The 20,159-nt window shown below is 47.6% G+C and overlaps 1 protein-coding gene across 5 annotated transcripts in view; it reads left to right on the plus strand.

Annotated features, from left to right (window-relative positions):
• The window catches only part of cap2 (cyclase associated actin cytoskeleton regulatory protein 2), a 295,674-nt gene that overhangs the window by 43,495 nt on the left and 232,020 nt on the right, over positions 1-20,159 (plus strand). For all 5 annotated transcript variants that reach the window (XM_085988892.1, XM_085988893.1, XM_085988894.1 and 2 more), the window contains one exon: positions 1,922-2,055. In XM_085988892.1, coding sequence (XP_085845018.1) covers positions 1,922-2,055 — 134 coding nt within the window. Of the gene's footprint in view, positions 1-1,921; positions 2,056-20,159 lie in introns of those variants that run through there.

A 20,159-nucleotide genomic window follows, 5' to 3' on the forward strand; every position in this document is an offset into this window, starting at 1 on the left:
ACAAATCTGGTCACCTTTGGGTCTCTGAAGTGGGGGGTGGGGTGGAAGTGTCTGATTCGTCTTGTGGGCAGATTCCAATGCTTGGATCTGCTCCTCCAACCAAAGCTGGGTAGCTTGTGTTTCCTTTTTACTGGAGGATAGATGATGAATACTGTCTTAGTCAGAGCAGAGTGGGTGATGTCAATTGGATGTTGTGCTCTTAAAAATAAATAAATCCGTTCAGCCATCCAAGTGTTCCCAAACCAAGAAGGGAATTGAGAATAAGTGAGGAGGGGAGACATTGAGGTGTTAACAGCTTGATCTTCTGAAGAAGCTCACCACTTCAGGGCCTGTATCACTGGACCCTGATCCAGGAGCCCAAAAATGTCTTAACCTCAGAATCCAAGAGCAAAAGAATGGCCATTCTTGATCAGTTTTTACCAACTTGATGTTGGCAGCACTACATCGTTGCACTCCCAGTAGTAAAAGTTCTCATTCTTTTCTGCTTGTGAATCATTTGCCAATTCTATTATTACTCACAACCCTTGTTCTTTAATGTGCACTTGATCTTTACAAAAACTTGTATTGGCGTTTTCTCCATTTTCTTTTTCAACAACAACAACTTGTATTTCTTTCAAAGTAACAGTTGAAGTTTCTTTTGCTACACACTCGCATCGCCTTTCAAATTCTGCAGATCTTGACATGCAGGTTTTCCGGCAACTGCAAAGCCTTCGACAATGGACAGAGAAGGACTCATCTAGTAAAGGAGGACATCATTGAGTGAGGCAGACCTTGTACCCTCTCACATGACCAAGCAGATATTCAAGGACTCTTAACTTAGCCATCTTCCATTCGGTCAAGTTCTAAAGACATTACCTCAACGATGCTAGGGCAGCTCTGTACCAGGTGGTACCACAGCAGCAGCCTTGAAGTTCTCCGGGGAAAGAAACATAGAAGATAGGAGCAGGAGTAGGCCATTCGGCCCTTCAAGCCTGCTCCGCCATTCAATGAGATCATGGCTGATCATCCAAATTCAGTACCCTGTCCCTACCTTCTCCCCATATCCCTTGATCCCTTTAGCCTCAAGAAATATATCCAACTCTTTCTTGAATATATTTAATGAACTGGCCTCCACCGCCCTCTGTGGCAGAGAATTCCACAGGTTCACCACTCTCTGGGTGAAGAAATTCCTCCTCATTTCAGTCCTAAGAGCATAGGTGCTAATGCATTCTGATGGGGTTTGGTTAAGCCTGACTAAAAATTAGAATATCGCAACCTGTGAATATCCCCCAAAAGAACCAAAGGGGAGATGAGGAGAAAGTTATTCTGATAGCAAGAAATGAATCTCCTTTTAACTTAACCTTCTGTATTCTTTTCTGGCTGCAGTATTTACGTCTGTGCTTTTTTTAAAATACAAGAATTAGCCTGTGCACCAGAAGCAGTGACAAGTGAAGGTGACTGGTTTGCAGTTTCACCATTATGGACTAATGCAGTAGGTGTCCATTAATAGCAGAGCAATTGCATTTTTTCAGGAAGCTGTAATATGCATTGATTGTAACACGAACACTAGGAAACTATTACATAATGGGTCTAGGAGAACCTTACAAAATGTGTGCAACACAGCTCAAAGATTCATGGAAAATGTCTGTCACACAGCGTGCAACTTTTCACTTGCTTGGCACTGACATCAAAATTAATGCCAATACTGCAGGGAATATGGGCCGTTGCTATTTCCTGTTTATGTTAGAGACCCCCAAAAGGGAGGCCATGCATCGATTACCTTTATGGGGCATACGTTGCTTAAGAATGACAGATTTTTGTTCATCATGATGTCTGAACTCGAGTAAATTATATCCTTTTATTACTCGCTTGCACTGACCTGTTTCTATATTTTAGTAATAATGCTCACCGTGTCCGTTTAATTCTTTATTATTTCTTTCAGTATATCCGTAATGGCAGAGTTACAAGATTTGGTGGAACGTTTGGAGAAGTCGGTCCAACGACTGGAGTTGGCATCTTTTAAGATACCAGGCACTCTGACCACAGTTTCTGATGCAGTGAATGGAGACAGTGGAGGTACTGCGCTGGAAATTTTTACATTTGTGCATATATGAGAGTTGGTAACCAGAGGACGCACATTTACAATAATTGGCAAAAGAACCGGAGGGGAAATGGGGAGAATTTCTTTACACAGCACATTGTTATGATCTGGAATTCATTACCTGAGAAAGTGGTGGAAACAGATTCAACAGTAACTTTCAAAAGGGAATTGGATATATACTTGCTAAGGAAACATTTACAGGGCTATGGGGAAAGAGTGGGACTAATTGGATAGATTTTTAAAGACCTGGTAGAGGCATGATGGGCCGAATGGCCGCCTATGATATATCCACCAATTGCATAATGTATTGCACTGAATTTTACACCATGCACAAAATATCCTTTTGTATTCTTCTCACTCTTCCCTTCCCCCCCCCCCGCCTTTAGATTCTTTAGGCTAGAAATTATTGTCAGTGATTTATTATCGTACAAACTTAAAATAAATGAGTTAGGTCCCCAGTCTGAATTACTTGTCCAAAAGCAGTGAACCTCCAACAAAGGAGACCCCTGGCACTGATGCAGGTTAGTCACAGATAAGGTGTCGGCCCTTCTTTAGTCCAGGCAAGTTGACATTTGGTGGAGCAGCTAACCAGCACTGCTGCACTCTCGGCTAGGGAAGCACTTAAGAATGGGCGCATACACAAGTCGGCATAAATTCACCAATCTCAATGGGTAAACACAGCAGCACATACACCACAAGCATGCAAACAGAATGAAAATTATTTCACTTTTAATATATATTGCATTTTATTGTGCGGAAAAGAAAATGTCAGACTAGTGGGACATACATAGTTAGAAAAAAAATGAACAGAAAAAATAGCTAGCAGGTTTAATAAAAGTAATAGTGGCCAATTGCATCACTTGCTGGAAGAACCAGACAGCGAGACCTGTCTCACTGTCTGCAGAGGCTGGTCTGATGTGCCTGCTACCATAAAAGGAGGCCATTTGACACCAGGCCATTTAACCCATTGGGTCTGTACCAGCTAATCTCGCCACCTTCCCTGTGGCAAATGATTCCACACTCCAACCACTCCAGGTGTAAATACATTTCTCCCAACCTGTCTCTCCTCACCTCTTGGTGTTTATTTTAAACTGATGACCCCTTGTCACTGACTCACCAATTGGAGGAAATGGTCCTTCCCTATTTACTTTTTCAAAACCTTTCATAATTTTAAAAACATTTATTAAATCTTTTCTTAGCCTTTTCTGCTTCAGTGGAAGTAGTCCCAGTATAAGAACATAAGAAATAGGAGCAGGAGTAGGCCAATCGGCCCCTCGAGCCTGCTCCGCCATTTAATAAGATCATGGCTGATCTGATCCTGACCGCCAATCTACTATCACAGAACCATCTCCTGAATCTAACAGAATTAGACACACGAAATAGGAGCAGGATCAGGCTACACGGCCCCTGGGCCCGCTCCGCTACCCACAGAGCCATGTCCGATCCGAACCTAGACTCATGTCCAAATTCCTGCCCGCTCCCCGTAACCCTTAATTCCCTTTACTTCTAGGAAACTGTCTATTTCTGTTTTAAATTTATGTAATGATGTAGCTTCTACAGCTTTTTGGGGCAGCATATACAATGGACCTACCACCCTCTGAGTGAAGTAGTTCCTCCTCATCTCAGTTTTGAAAGAGCAGCCCCTTATTCTAAGACTATGCCCCCTAGTTCTAGTTTCACCCATCATCGGGAACATCCTCCCCGCATCCACCCGATCCAACCCCTTCACAATCTTATATGTTTCAATAAGATCGCCTCTCATTCTTCTGAACTCCAATGAGTAGAGTCCCAATCTACTCAACCTCTCCTCATATGTCCATCCCCTCATCCCCGGGATTAACCGAGTGAACCTTCTTTGTACTGACTCGAGAGCAAGTATGTCTTTTCTTAAGTATGGACACCAAAACTGTACGCAGTATTCCAGGTGCGGTCTCACCAATACCTTGTACAACTGAAGCAATACCTCCCTATTTTTATATTCTATCCCCCTAGCAATGAAAGCCAACATTCCATTGGCCTTCTTAATCACTTGCTGCACCTGCATACTAACCTTTTGAGTTTCGTGCACCAGGACCCCCAGATCCTTTGTACTTCAGTACTTTCCAGTTTCTTGCCATTAAGATAATAACTTGCTCTACGATTTTTCCTGCCAAAGTGCATAACCTCACACTTTCCAGTATTGTATTCCATCTGCCAAATCTCTGCCCACTTACTTAGCTTGTCTATGTCCCCTTGCAGGTTTTTTATGTCCTCCTCACTCACTACTTTCCCTCACATCTTAGTATCATCTGCAAACTTTGATATGTTACACTCGGTCCCCTCCTCCAAATCGTTAATATAGATTGTAAAGAGTTGGGGACCCAGCACTGACCCCTGTGGAACACCACTAGTTACTGATTGCCAGTCCGAGAATGAACCATTTATCCCAACTCTCTGCCTTCTGTTAGATAGCCAATCCTCTATCCATTCCAGAATATTACCCCCAATCCTGTGATTTTTTATCTTAAGTCTTTCCTCATAACTGTAGTTTCTCATTCCTGGTGCCATCCTGGTGAAGCTACGTTATACATTCTCTATGGCTTCAATGTTCTTTTTATAATGGGGCACTCAAAAATGCAGACAGACCTCTGTGACCTAACCAATGTCTTGTACAATTTTATCATAGCCTCTTTGCTCTTGTACTTTATGCACCATTGTCCTAATCTGCTATGAATTGTTGTTGCTCCATGTCTTCCAAGTCAATAATGAGGCATCTCTCCATGGCAGTATTGTGTAGTGTTGTAGGTGTCTTCACACTACTACGAAAATACTGCGGTTGAAACTGACAGTTAAACAAACGTGGTTTAATGTACTGAAACAGTTACAAACAAAAGAACGCAGGAGAAACTCCACACAGGTCTGTACACTAGCTGGATCCACGAGGACTGACTGAAACGCCCTACCCCCCTGACGTGGCTAACAAGGGAAATTAGGGATAGCATAAGATCCAAGGAGAGGACATATAAATTGGCTAGAAAAAGCAATAATCCTGAGGATTGGGAGCAGTTTAGGAGTCAACAAAGGAGGACAAAGGGATTAATTAAGAAAGGGAAAATAGAATATGAGAGTAAGCTTGCAGGGAACATAAAAACTGACTAAAAGCTTTTATAGACATGTGAAGAGAAAAAGATTGGTGAAGTCAAGCGTAGGTCCCTTACAGTCAGAATCAGGGGAATTTATAATGGGAAACAAGGAAATGGCAGACCAACTAAATACATACTTTGGTTCTGTCTTCACAAAGGAGGACACAAATAACCTCCCAGAGATGTCGGGGAACATAGGGTCTGATGAAAAGGAGGAACTGAAAGAAATCAGTATTTGTAGGGAAATGGTGTTAGGAAAATTGATGGGACTGAAGGCCGATAAATCCCCAGGGCCTGATGGTCTACATCCCAGGGTACTTAAGGAAGTGGCTCTAGAGATAGTATATGCATTGCTGGTCATCTTCCAGTATTCGATAGACTCTGGAACGGTACCCATGGATTGGAGGGTAGCTAATGTTACCCCACTATTCAAAAAAGGTGGTAGAGAAAAAGCGGGGAATTATAGCCTGACATCGGTAGTGGGGAAAATGCTGGAGTCTATTATAAAAGATGTAATAGCAGAGCACTTGGAAAACAGTGACAGGATCGGACAAAGTCAACATGGATTTACAAAAGGTAAATCATGCTTGACTAATCTACTGGAATTTTTTGAGGATGTAACTGGTAAAATAGATAAGGGAGAACCAGTGGATGTGGTGTATTTGGACTTTCAGAAGGCTTTCGATAAGGTCCCACATAAGAGATTAGCGTGCAAAATTAAGGCACATGGGATTGGGGGCAAGGTATTGACTTGGATAGAGAACTGGTTGGCGGACAGAAAGCAAAGAGTTGGAATAAACGGGTCGTTTTCCGAGTGGCAGCAGTGACTAGTGGAGTACCGCAAGGATCGGTCCTAGGACCCCAGCTGTTCACAATATATATTAATGATCTGGACGAGGGAATTGGATGTAATATCTCCAAATTTGCAGACGACACAAAGCTGGGTGGGAGGGTAAGCTGTGAGGAGGATGTTGTGAAACTCCAGTACGATTTGGACAGGTTGGGTGATTGGGCAGAAACATGGCAAATGCACTATAATGTGGATAAATGTGAGGTTATCCACTTTGGTGGCAAAAACAGGAAGGCAGATTATTATTTGAATGGCAATAGATTGGGAGAAGGAGAAGTGCAAAGAGACCTGGGTGTTCTTGTGCACCAGCCGCTGAAGGTAAGCATGCAGGTGCAGCAGGCGGTTAAGAAGGCAAATGGTATGTTGGCCTTCGTAGCAAGAGGGTTCGAGTACAGGAACAAGGATGTCTTGCTACAGTTGTACAGGGCCTTGGTGAGACCGCACCCATAGTAATGTGTGCAGTTTTGGTCACCTTACCTGAGGAAGGACATTCTTGCCATGGAGGGAGTGCAGCGAAGATTCACCAGGCTGATACCTGGGATGGCAGGAATGACGTATGAGGAGAGATTGTGTCGATTGGGCTTATACTCACTGGAGTTTAGAAGATTGAGAGGGGATCTCATCGAAACCTATAAAATTCTGTCAGGTCTGGACAGACTAGATGCAGGAAGGATGTTTCGGATGGCTGGGGAGTCCAGAACCAGGGGTCATACTCTAAGGATAAGGGGTAAGCCATTTAGGACTGAAATGAGGAGGAACTTCTTCACCCAGAGAGTGGTGAACCTGTGGAATTCTCTGCCACAGAGGGCGGTGGAGGCCAGTTCATTAAATATATTCAAGAAAGAGTTGGATATATTTCTTAAGGCTAAAGGGATATGGGGAGAAGGCAGGGACAGGGTACTGAATTTGGATGATCAGCCATGATCTCATTGAATGGCGGAGCAGGCTCGAAGGGCCGAATGGCCTACTCCTGCTCCTATCTTCTATGTTTCTATGAACAGAGCAAACACTTAAAGGTAACAACTATGGTTAAAGACAATTATAAACGTTACTGCAAGAGTCTCTTGATGGCTTTGCCACATACGCCCCCCCAGAATTGTCTTTAACGAGGAACGTCAATCGCAGAGGAGGTCGGACAAGCCTGTTTGACCGACTCCTAAATTCCCGGAATCGCCGATCGCCATTGTGGCCACGGGGCACGCCCCGGTTCCGGTGTTCTTGACTCGCGGCGGTCTGTTTGACGGTTTGGGCGCGAAACTGCAAGGCGGGCGGCAGCAGCGGGCTTTCAGGCCAAAACGAGCGTGGTAATAACAGTAACCGGTCGTCGGAAGCGTCGAGGTGGGGCCCTTCGGGGCTGGGCGTTGCGCAATGGCGCAGTATTGCTGTCGGACCGCGTATATTTTATCCGCCTCTTCGGCGAGCGCGATGCAATCCCCGGTGTCCGACCTGGCGAGGGCTGCTTGGACCTGTTCGGGAAGCTGACTAAGAAACAGCTCGCGAAACAGGAAACATTGGGGTTCGGACCCCAGGGCCTAGAAATTCAGTATAGCCACTTTTGGGGCGGTAAAGTCGGGCGGCCGCTAAAGTTTGCGCCCGGCGCAAAGTCGAGCCCCCTTCGCCGATATTCAGTTGCATCGCCCTAAGAGGTTGCTGCTGCGCTAAAACAGGCGATGCACGACTATCATTAGGCGCTAAGCCGGCAGCCCGGGGCGCTAACACCGGAAGTTGGGCGCAGGGCAGGTGCGGTGAGCTGCTGATTGCCGGCAGACACTCTGGGGTGAGCTCTTAAAGGGGGAGGGTGGATTTGTTTTTGTGAAAGGCCGAGACTAGTGTATTTGTGTTGTTGGGGAGGGCTTCTCTCCATCAGTTTGTTACGTGGTACCGCCCCTCCTCCTCCACCTCCTCCTCCTCCTCCTCCAGGAGTGTTGCAAAACGGCTGCCTTTTCTACTGCAGGAGTGCCCTTTAATTTGCGCTCCCCGCGGCCCGCCTCGGCTGTGTACCGTTCCACTTCACAGTCGTTCGGGCCGCCAGGCGCACAATGGGGCGGCGCGAGTGAAGTTCCGGTTCCGGGCGCACAAAGGACGTTGCACGACGAAATGACGTCATGATCTGCGCGCGCAGATAAGCATGCGCAACGACATTGCGCCGGCGCTAAATGTCTACTGAAGTTGGGGCGAGGCGCAGATCGCGCTGCGCCCGGGCGCTAAGCGCCTAGCGCTCGAGATCTACTCCTAAGGCGCTAACGGCTGGCACAGCCAACTGAATTTCTAGGCCCAGGAGCGTTAGCATGTGGCTCATTAGTTCCGAGGGTTTGGAGTCACCTAACCCGGGTAGTGTAAGTAGACGGCGAGCGCGCTCCGCCTTTGTAAGGCCAAATACCTGCAGCAGCCGTGTCTTGATGGCGACATACTTGTCAGCGGTCGGGGGGTTCTCCAGAAGGCTGATGAACCTCGACGCCGTCGAGCTGTTGAGGGCGGAGACCATGTACAAATATCGGAGCTGGTCCTGCACGATGTTGCGGAGCTCAAATTGTGCCTCAGCCTGCACAAACCAGGAGGCCGCCTGTTGTTCCCAGAATTGGGGGAGCTTCCAAACCACTGCGTTGGCTTCCATCACTGGCCTGCATTCCGTGTCCACCGCGAAAAACGTTCGCGAGGTTTCGGGGTCACCAATGTAGGTGTCTTCACACTACTACGAAAATACTGCGGTTGAAACTGACAGTTAAACAAACGTGGTTTAATGTACTGAAACAGTTAGAAACAAAAGAACGCAGGAGAAACTCCACACAGGTCTGTACACTAGCTGGATCCACGAGGACTGACTGAAATGCCCTACCCCCCTGACATCATGACGTCATCATGTTTCCCGCCGTTGGGAACGTCACGTGACCCCCGTGATGAAGTCATCGCGTCAGATCGCGATTTTATCGATTCCCGCGCTGTTTGAACAGAGCAAACACTTAAAGATAACAACTATGGTTAAAGACAATTATAAACGTTACTGCAAGAGTCTCTTGATGGCTTTGCCACAGTGTACTCTTTTTAACTGATCTTGTCTGGGGCATGTTGCAAGACCACTCCTGATTGGTTAAGATATCTGAAGCATTGTTTTAGCAATCCAAACATCTGATCAGTGAAGGCCCTGGTTTCCCCAATGTGACTTGTATTCTGTGCTGGGGTATGGGAGTTGTACAGAGCTGGTTGTATGGTGTCGCTCGAGTCTCCAGGGATTCAGCAGTCCATGCATCTTTCTTCTTCAAAACTGTGTGGTGTGATTGCGTCAGAATGGTGTACTCCATGGGAAACATAGATATGGATTATCTTTTGCTTTAAGTCATGGAACATTTGGTAAAGACTTATATATGAATAGCAATGTGTGTTTTCTGATGGCCTGTGCTTTGGAGCAGCCAGCAATTTGGAAAGTTCTGCTGCCTTTGACTGTTCTAGTGTACTTAGGAGAGTGCATGGCAAAATAGGGCTCCAGGTATTTCCTTGAAAAAGCGGTATGTGACAAAGTGGTGGAATCTTGTGATAGACCCTGTATCATAAAGGTTGATGGCAGTGCTGACCTACACTGCCACCAAGAGTGCAATACAGAAGGTTGAACATTCCTGCAGGTCCTTGTTTACTAGGTGATCAGTCCCACTGCCTGAGGTAGTTTATTCTGCACGATATGGGCCTCCTATATCTTTTGTGCTCCTGGGCCACCATCTCATCCTGCTGCACTGAGATGTCCACTGCACCAATTGCTAATTCTAGCCAAGTGTGATGCAAAATTCAATACTCCCTTTTCGGTTTCTTTTGCACTACATCCCCATTTTGGGCATGCTAACTTTTTCATTAAAAGTCAATGCAAGAAAAAGCTGTGCCTTAACCTCAATCCAGAAAGAGATCCCCTATCTTACTGGTCCAGCACAACCTCTTCCAATTTGCATGCTAGCCACCCTTGTGGCCTTTGAAGAAGATTTGTGCTAAACTATGGGCAGGATCTGTCACTTTGCAGTGGACTGCCCAAAGTCATTTCATATATAATCCAGAGAGATTGATTGATTGATGCCACCTGTCTGGATAAGATTGAAACCAAGGGCTAGAAATTGGGTTGCTTTGCACCTCTCGTTAGCGCCCCCAGGAGGTGGGGGGCGATAACAGGGCGCAAATGCCCTAGCGCCTGGGTGTGGCACCACTAATGCCTCCCGCGAAATTCAGTGTGAGGTTAGTGGTGGAGGTAGCTGGTAGCGCCCTGCTCCACTGTGCTGGTAATGATGACGTCATCGCAGTGCACAGCGCCCCGTTTGCGCCCCGGCCGCAAACTTCCCTTGCTTCCCCTGACCTATCGCCGGGCGATATGTGCGACAGGATCAGGGGGAGGTTTTGTAGCGGGTGGCGGCGCAATTTAAAGGGCAGGTGTTGGGCGGCCAGTTTTATTTTGGCTGGCTGCCAGCACCTGCCCCTTTCCCTTTTTTATGCAGGGTGCCGGCTGCAATCGTTCAGCCCGGCACTCCTCTTGGGTGCCGGGCTGTTTCCACGGCACCCCGCTCACCGGTGGTCCGGCAGGACCCCAGTGCACGCAGTGCTCGGCCCCTCCCCTTTAATCAAGGGAAGAGGCCTGCAATGCCGTAGCGCTATGACATTGAGTAGTAGCGGCCCAAGAAGAAGGTGTAGCGCTCCGCCTCCTTCTTGGGGCGCTACTACTGAATTTACGGGGTAGGGGCACTAACTTTTTCAGGGTGCTAAAATTAGCGCCCTGGCAAGGTTAGCGTCCCAAAATGGGCTATACCCAATTTTTCCCCCCTAGTTCCTAGAAGTTCAACGACAGTGGAGCATCTAATGTCCTTTGGTCCATCAATATCTTTTTTACATAAGGGAGATTTCAAATGTGTATAAAAATGTAGTATTTGTGGTAAACCACTGTTGTTAGTATTGTTGTTCACCACTGTTGTTAGTACTGTTGTTCACTGTTAGTACTGTTGTTCACTCTTGCATATTGTTGTACTTGTCTGTGCATGCCTCAGCTGACTCCGCCCCTGGCTCCACCCTCATGGCTGGGTATAAAGGTCGCTGCTCGGCAGCCCCCGGCCCTTTTGGATACCAGGCAACCACAAGAGGCATGCTCTGTTCTTTGGTAATAAAAGCCTGTTTATTACTTTCTCAATTTCCAGTCTTTTGTAGCAATTGATAGTGCATCAATTTTATTACCAAAGTTAAATGTTGGCTGCGGATGCTGATCAACCGATGGCGCAAAACGCTGAGCAGCAGGTGCTGCTGCGAGCCCTCAGACCAACATGCCTGGACCTAGACCCCCAAGAAGTGGGTTCGTCGACTAAATTCGCACAATGGCTGCGTTGCTTTGAGGCGTATCTGGAAGCCTCGACCATGACTCTTGATGAAAATAAACTGAAAATCCTGGCCTCGAAGGTGAGCCACCAAGTCTATACTTTAATCCAAGATGCGACGACCTATGCGGCGGCTATCGACCTACTGAAAGGGCAGTATGCACGCCTGGTTAACACGGTCTATGCCAGGCACCTTTTAAGATCTCGCAGACAGCAGCCCGGGGAATCAGTGGAGGCCTTCCTACGGGCACTGCGGGTACTCGGACGCGGCTGCAACTGCAAGGAAGTATCGGCCGCGGCACATGCGGAGGGACTGATACGAGACGCTTTCGTTGCAGGTCTAAGGTCCGACTACTCCCGGCAGAGGCTGCTGGAGAAGGGTGAAATAGACCTGACAAAGGCAGTGTCCCTCTCGCTCGACGCGGCCCACAGAAATATGGACGCTTTCTCCCCTAATCGCCCCGCGCCGTGGACGCCGCAATCTTGGGCCATGGGACCGCCACCTCCGACTGCTGCAGCGATGTCCAAGGCACAAAAATGCTATTTTTGTGGCCAAGCTAAACACCCTAGAGCACGATGCCCCGCGAAGAATGCTACCTGCTCCGGCTGCGGGAAGAAAGGTCACTACGTTAGCGCCTGCAAAGGGAAGACCGCTAACGCCAGCAGCGCCACGTGCGAACCGTGGGCGCAGCCATCTTGCCCGCCATCTTGGGCTCCCCCAGCCGCGTGGGGATCGGGACCGTGGGCGGCGCCATTTTGTCCGCCATCTTGGACGCCTCCGACTTCGGTTACGGGGGACCCGGACTCCACCACCGCCTCATCGGACGACCGCATCGACGTGCTTGAACATACGCTGGCTTCCGTGACGCTGGATCAATCTCTCCCGCATCAACTGTCCAGGTCCATGATGGACATTACGGTAAACGGCCGCGCCACTACCTGCCTTTTTGACAGCGGGAGCACGGAGAGTTTTATACACCCCGACACGGTGCGCAGTTACTCTCTCCCGGTCCTGCCGACGCGTCATCGCATCTCTATGGCTTCCAAAGCCCAGTCAGCGGAAGTCGGTGGCTACTGTATGGTGACTCTTTCAGTGCGGGGTACTGAATACAAAAATTTTAAACTTCTGGTCCTGCCCGATCTCTGTGCTGCCGTCCTACTGGGGTTGGATTTTCAGTGCCACCTTAAGAGTGTCACTTTAGCGTACGGTGGACCCCTCCCCCCTCTCACGGTCTGCAGCCAGCAGTTTTTAAATCGCCCGCCGCGCGCCATTTGCAGCCTCTCCACCCTTAAAGTCCCCCCCCGCTCCTTGTTCGCTAACCTCACCCGCGACTGTAAGCCCATCGCTACCAAAAGTAGGCGTTACAGTGCCGGGGATAGGGGTTTCATTAAATCCGAGGTAGCGAGACTCCTGAAGGAAGGGATTATCGAGAGCAGCAATAGCCCATGGCGAGCACAAGTGGTGGTGGTGAAGACTGGCGGAAAACAGCGCCTAGTTATTGACTACAGCCAGACGATCAATCGCTACACCCAGTTGGATGCATACCCACTCCCCCGCATATCTGACATGGTCAATCAGATAGCACAATACCAGGTGTTCTCGACGATTGATCTGAAGTCGGCATACCACCAGCTCCCCATCAGGGCTGAGGACCGCCAGTACACAGCTTTTGAAGCTGACGGTCGGCTCTATCACTTTCTCAGAGTTCCCTTCGGCGTCACCAACGGAGTTTCTGTCTTCCAACGGGAGATGGACCGGATGGTTGACCAGAACGCGCTCCAGGCCACTTTCCCATATCTAGACAACGTCACCATCTGCGGCCACGACCAGCAGGACCACGACGTTAATCTAGGGAAATTCCTCCGGACGGCCCAGCGGCTGAATCTCACATACAACAAAGACAAATGTATGTTTCGTACTAAGCGCCTTGCTATTCTTGGCTGCGTAGTGGAGAACGGAGTCATCGGCCCAGACCCCGATAGAATGCGCCCTCTTATGGAGCTCCCCCTCCCCCACTGCCAGAAAGCACTGAAGAGATGCCTGGGGTTTTTCTCTTACTATGCTCAGTGGGTGCCCAACTATGCGGATAAAGCCCGACCCCTCATCAAGTCCGCCTCCTTCCCCCTGACAGAGGCCTGTGCAGCCTTCACTCTCATAAAAAGCGATATTGCGAAGGCCACAATGCACGCTGTGGATGAGTCCCTCCCTTTTCAAGTGGAGAGCGACGCATCCGACTTTGCCCTAGCTGCAACCCTTAACCAGGCGGGGAGACCCGTGGCCTTTTTCTCAAGGACCCTCCAGGGCCCCGAGATTCGACACTCCTCTGTCGAAAAGGAGGCCCAGGCCATTGTGGAAGCCGTGCGACATTGGCGGCATTACCTGGCCGGAAAACGATTTACCCTGCTCACTGACCAGCGTTCAGTAGCTTTTATGTTTCATAATAAGCAGCGGGGCAAAATCAAGAATGACAAGATATTAAGGTGGAGAATCGAACTCTCCACCTACAATTACGATACCTTGTACCGGCCCGGGAAACTCAATGAGCCCCCAGATGCCCTATCACGTGGTACGTGCGCCAACGCGCAGGTTGATAGATTACAGACCCTCCACAATGACCTCTGCCACCCGGGGGTCACCAGGTTCTTCCATTTTATCAAATCCCGTAACCTGCCCTACTCCATCGAGGAGGTCAGGACCATGACCAGGAACTGCCAGATCTGTGCCGAGTGCAAGCCGCATTTTTATAGGCCAGACAGAGCGAGCCTGATCAAAGCCACGCGCCCCTTCGAGCGGCTGAGCATCGATTTTAAAGGGCCCCTCCCCTCCTCTGACCGCAATGTGTACTTCCTCAATATAATTGATGAGTACTCCCGTTTCCCGTTTGCCATCCCTTGCTCGGACATGACCAGTACCACGGTCATTAAATGTCTGAATGACCTCTTCGCATTGTTCGGTTTCCCTAGCTATATCCATAGCGACAGGGGCTCATCTTTTATGAGCGACGAACTTCGGCAGTGCCTGCTCGCGAGAGGCATTGCTACAAGCAGGACCACCAGCTACAACCCCCGGGGTAACGGCCAGGTGGAAAGGGAGAATGCGACAGTCTGGAAGGCAGTCCTTTTAAACTTAAAATCTAAGGGCCTTCCGACCTCCCGCTGGCAGGAGGTCCTCCCTGCGGCGCTCCATTCCATTCGGTTGCTGCTCTGTACACCCACCAATGCCACCCCTCACGAGAGAATGTTCTCCTTCCCCAGGAAGTCCACATCGGGGATTTCACTACCAACATGGCTGACTTCTCCAGGCCCCGTCCTACTGCGGAAGCACGTGAGGACCCATAAGGCGGACCCCCTGGTCGAGAGGGTGAGCCTCCTCCACGCCAACCCGCAGTATGCTTACGTGGTGTACCCGGACGGGCGGGAGGACACAGTCTCCATTCGAGACCTCGCACCTGCGGGTGCTCCTGAAACACCCTCTTCGCCACCCACCGCTACTCCTGCCTACCCCCAGGACACAGTCCCCGCACGAGACCTCGCACCTTCGGGTGCCTCTGAGAGACCACCATCGCTAACTCCCATTACCCATGCTCTGACCCCTGTAGACAGCATGCAGCAGCCCCAGGGTCCGCCACCTGCTACTCCTCTGAACGAGACACCGGGTTCAACGTTGGATGCTGCACCATCACCGCCGCTGCTGCGACGCTCAGGACGGCTTACAAGGCCTCCTAATAGACTTCAGTACACGAATTTTTAGTGCACTTCACCCCGCCGGACTCAATTCTAAACAAGGGGTGAATGTGGTAAACCACTGTTGTTAGTATTGTTGTTCACCACTGTTGTTAGTACTGTTGTTCACTGTTAGTACTGTTGTTCACTCTTGCATATTGTTGTACTTGTCTGTGCATGCCTCAGCTGACTCCGCCCCTGGCTCCACCCTCATGGCTGGGTATAAAGGTCGCTGCTCGGCAGCCCCCGGCCCTTTTGGATACCAGGCAACCACAAGAGACATGCTCTGTTCTTTGGTAATAAAAGCCTGTTTATTACTTTCTCAATTTCCAGTCTTTTGTAGCAATTGATAGTGCATCAGTATTAAAACTGCAAAGATATGCAGTAAAGGAGTAACTTATTTGTCAATGTGTCTCTTAACGCAGCGTAGTACTGACATTTAGCTGTTTGATTAAAAGATTGAACATCGCAATTGAAAGCCCTGTTGAATTGAAACAGGTTTGTGCAGTTGTCCAGCCTGTTTCTGTTTAAGAACATAAGAACATAAGAAATAGGAGCAGGAGTAGGCCAATTGGCCCCTCGAGCCTGCTCCACCATTCAATAACATCATGGCTGATCTGATCCTAACCTCAAATCTTCTATCACTCTCCATCCCACCCGAACCCATGTGATCTCCCGGGAGAGGCGAAAAACCAGGTAAAAAACCCAATGGCCAATTTGGGAGAAAAAATCTGGGAAATTCCTCTCCGACCCATCTAGGCGATCGAAACTCTTCCAGGAGATCACTCTGTCCCTATATTTTCTACAGTACTTACCTTCTGTAAAGGCGATCTCCACCCCAGCCAGGAACAGGAATAAAACCATCTCCTGAAATCTAATACAGAACTAGAACACAATAAGTAGGAGCAGAACCAGGCTACATGGCCCCTGGGCCCGCTCCACTACCCACAGGGCCATGACCATTCTGAACCTAGACTCATGTCCAATTTCCTGCCCGCTCCCCGTAACCCTTAATTCCCTTTACTTCTAGGAAACTATCTATTTCTGTTTTAAATTTATTTAATGATGTAGCTTCCACAGCTTTCTGGGGCAGCAAATTCCACAAACCTACCACCCTCTGAGTGAAGAAGTTTCTCCTCATCTCAGTTTTGAAAGAGCAGCCCCTTATTTTAAGATTATGCCCCCTAGTTCTAGTTTCACCCATCACTGGGAACATCCTCACCGCATCCACCCTATCAAGCCTCTTCACAATCCTATATGTTTCAATAAGATCGCCTATCATTCTTCTGAACTCCAATGAGTAGAGTCCCAATCTACTCAACCTCTCCTCATATGACCACCCCCTCATCCCCTGGATTAACCGAGTGAACCTTCTTTGTACTGACTCGAGAGCAAGTATGTCTTTTCTTAAGTATGGACACCAAAACTGTATGCAGTATTCCAGGTGCGGTCTCACCAATACCTTGTATAACTGCAGCAATACCTCCCTGTTTTTATATTCTATCCCCCTAGCAATAAAAGCCAACATTCCATTGGCCTTCTTGATCACTTGCTGCACCTGCATACTAACTTTTTGAGTTTCGTGCACCAGGACCCCCAGATCCCTTTGTACTACAGTACTTTCCAGTTTCTTGCCATTAAGATAATAACTTGCTCTATGATTTTTCCTGCCAAAGTGCATAACCTCACACTTTCCAGTATTGTATTCCATCTGCCAAATCTCTGCCCACTTACTTAGCCTGTCTATGTCACTTTGCAGGTTTTTTATGTCCTCCTCACTCACTACTTTCCCTCCCATCTTTGTATCATCTGCAAACTTTGATATGTTACACTCGGTCCCCTCCTCCAAATCGTTAATATAGATTGTAAAGAGTTGGGGACCCAGCACTGACCCCTGTGGAACACCACTAGTTACTGATTGCCAGTCTGTAAGAATGAACCATTTATCCCAACTTTCTGTTAGAGAGCCAATTCTCCACCCACGCCAGAATATTACCCCCAATCCCGTGATTTTTTATCTTGAGCAATAATCTTTTGTGTGGCACCTTGTCAAATGCCTTTTGGAAGTCTAAATACACTACGTCCACTGGTTCTCCTTTATCCACCCTGTATGTTACTTCCTCAAAGAACTCAAGCAAATTTGTCAAACATGACTTCCCCTTCATGAAACCATGCTGAGTTTGTCCTATTAATTTATGTTTATCCAATTGTCCCGTTACTGTCTCCTTAATAATGGACTCTTAACATTTTACCAACCACAGATGTTAGGCTAACAGGTCTATAGTTTCCAGCCTTCTGCCTACTACCCTTTTTAAATAAGGGTGTTACATTAGCAGTTTTCCAATCTGCCGGGACCTTTGCTGAGTCCAGGGAGTTTTGGAAAATTATTACCAATGCATCCACAATCCCTACTGCCACTTCCCTCAAGACCCTAGGATGTAAGCCATCAGGTCCAGGGGATTTATCCGGCATAAGTCCCATTATTTTACCAAGCACCACTTCCTTAGTGATTTTAATCGTATTTAGCTCCTCTCCCCCTAGAGCCCCCTGTTTGTCCAGTGTTGGGATATTCTTAGTGTCCTCTACTGTAAGGACTGATACAAAATATTTGTTCAGCGTTTTTGCCATCTCCATGTTTCCCACCATTAATTTCTCAGTCTCATCCTCTAAGGGACCAACATTTACTTTAGCCACCCTTTTTCTTTTTATATAACTATAGAAACTTTTGCAATCCGTTTTTATATTTTTTGCTAATTTACTTTCATAATCTATCTTCCCTTTCTTAATCAATCTTTTAGTTATTTTTTGCTGTCTTTTAAAGACTTCCCAATCTTCTATCTTCCCACTAGATTTGGCTACCTTATATGCCCTTGTTTTTAGTCGGATACTATCCTTAATTACTTTACTTAGCCATGGATGGCTATCTTTTCTTTTACACCCTTTTTTCCTCAGTGGAATATATATTTTTTGGAAGTTGTAAAATAACTCCTTAAATGTACACCACTGATCATGTACCGTCTTACCCTTTAATCTATTTTCCCAGTCCACTCTAATCAATTCTGCTCTCATACCTTCATAGTCTCCTTTATTCAAGCTCAGCACGCTTGTTTGAGATCCAACCTTCTCACCCTCTACTTGAATATAGAATTCAACCATGTTATGGTCATTCATTCCAAGGGGATCCTTTACTAGGACATTTTTAATTAATCCTGTCTCATTACACAGGACCAAATCTAAGGTTGCTTGCCCCCTGGTTGGTTCAGTTACATACTGCTCAAGAAACCCATCCCTAATACACTCAATGAACTCATCCTCAAGGCTGCTCTGCCCAATTTGATTTGTCCAGTTAATATGATAGTTAAAATCCCCCATAATTATAGCTGTTCCCTTATTACAAGCCTCAACTATTTCCTGATTAATACTCCGTCCAACAGAGTTGCAACTGTTCGGAGGCCAATAGACTACGCCCACTAGTGTTTTTTTCCCCTTATTATTCCTTATCTCTACCCAAACTGTTTCACTATCCTGCTCCTTTAACCCAATATCATTTCTCTGTATTATAGTGATTCCTTCCTTTATTAACATAGCCACCCCACCTCCCCTCCCTTCCTGCCTGTCCTTCCTGATTGTTAAATAACCTGGTATGTTTAATTCCCAGTCATGTTCACCCTGCAGCCATGTTTCTGTAATGCCCACAAGATCATACCCATATGTAGTTATTTGTGCCGTTAACGCGTCCATTTTGTTACGAATGCTACGTGCATTCAGATAAAGAACTTTCAAATATGTTTTGTGATACTTAGTTCCTGTTTTTTCCCCTTTTACTACTTTACCTTTTACTCCATACCTTCTGTCCCTTCCTGACACGTTCTGTTTTTTAATTTCCCCGCTGCTACCTAAGTCTATGGCCTTCTCCGTTGTCATTTCTGTTATTTGCTCTCTAGAAACCTCCCCCCCACTAATTAGTTTAAAGCCCTCTCTGCAGCCCTAGTTATATGATTCGCCAGGACTCTAGTCCCAGCACTGGCCAAGTGGAGTCCGTCCCAACGGAACAGCTCCCTCCTGTCCCAGTACTGGTGCCAGTGTCCCAAGAAGCAAAACCCATTTCTCCCACACCAGTCTTTGAGCCATGCATTTAACTCTTTAATTTTATTTATCCAAGCCAAATTCGCTCGTGGCTCAGGTAATAACCCAGAGATTATTACCCTTGAGGTTCTGTTTTTTAATTTGACCCCTAGCTGCTCATACTCCTTTAACAGAACCTTCTTCCTTGTCCTACCTACGTCGTTTGTACCAACATGGACCACGACAACTGGATCCTCCCCCTCCCGCTCCAAGTTTCTTTCCAGCCCAGAAGAGATGTCCACAGCCTTCGGGACTCCCGCTCTTGACTGCAGAGAACCCTATCTATCCCCCTAATGATACTATCCCCTACCACTACAACATTTCTTTTTACTCCCTCCACTTGAATGGCCCCCTGCACCACGGTGCTGTGGCCAGGTTGCTCATCCTCCCTGCAGTCCCCGCTGCTGCCCTCACAGGGAGTAAGAACCTCAATCCTGCTTGACAAGAGCAAGGGCTGCGGCTCCATCAACACTACATCCTGGATCCCTGTACCTTCCTCACTCGTAGTCACACCGTCCTGTCCCTGACTACGGACTACATCTGCAGTAATTAATTTCACAGGTGTGAGCACCTCCTGAAACATAGAGTCCAGGAACTTCTCCCCCTCCCTGATGTGTCGCAGTGTCTGAAGCTCGGTCTCAAGCTCTTTAACATGGAGCTTGAGTTCCTCTAGCAGCAAACACTTATCGCAAATGTAATCACCGTGAGCCTCAATGGGGTCCACCAGCTCCCACATTTCGCAAGAGTGACACATCACCTGTTCACCCATATCTGTGTAATTAATTAAATTTCTTATTATTAGTTATGAAGACCCTCTGCCCCGATATAGATGATAATATTACACCACTATTTAATAGGACTTACCAACTTAAAGGTATAGAAGAGAAGGAAGAGAACCTACCAACCAGTTGATCACCAACCTCCCT

Source organism: Somniosus microcephalus, chromosome 5 (genome assembly GCF_052327205.1).
Source record: "Somniosus microcephalus isolate GS21.2 chromosome 5, FLI_Smic_1.0, whole genome shotgun sequence".
Classification (NCBI taxonomy): Eukaryota; Metazoa; Chordata; class Chondrichthyes; order Squaliformes; family Somniosidae; genus Somniosus; species Somniosus microcephalus.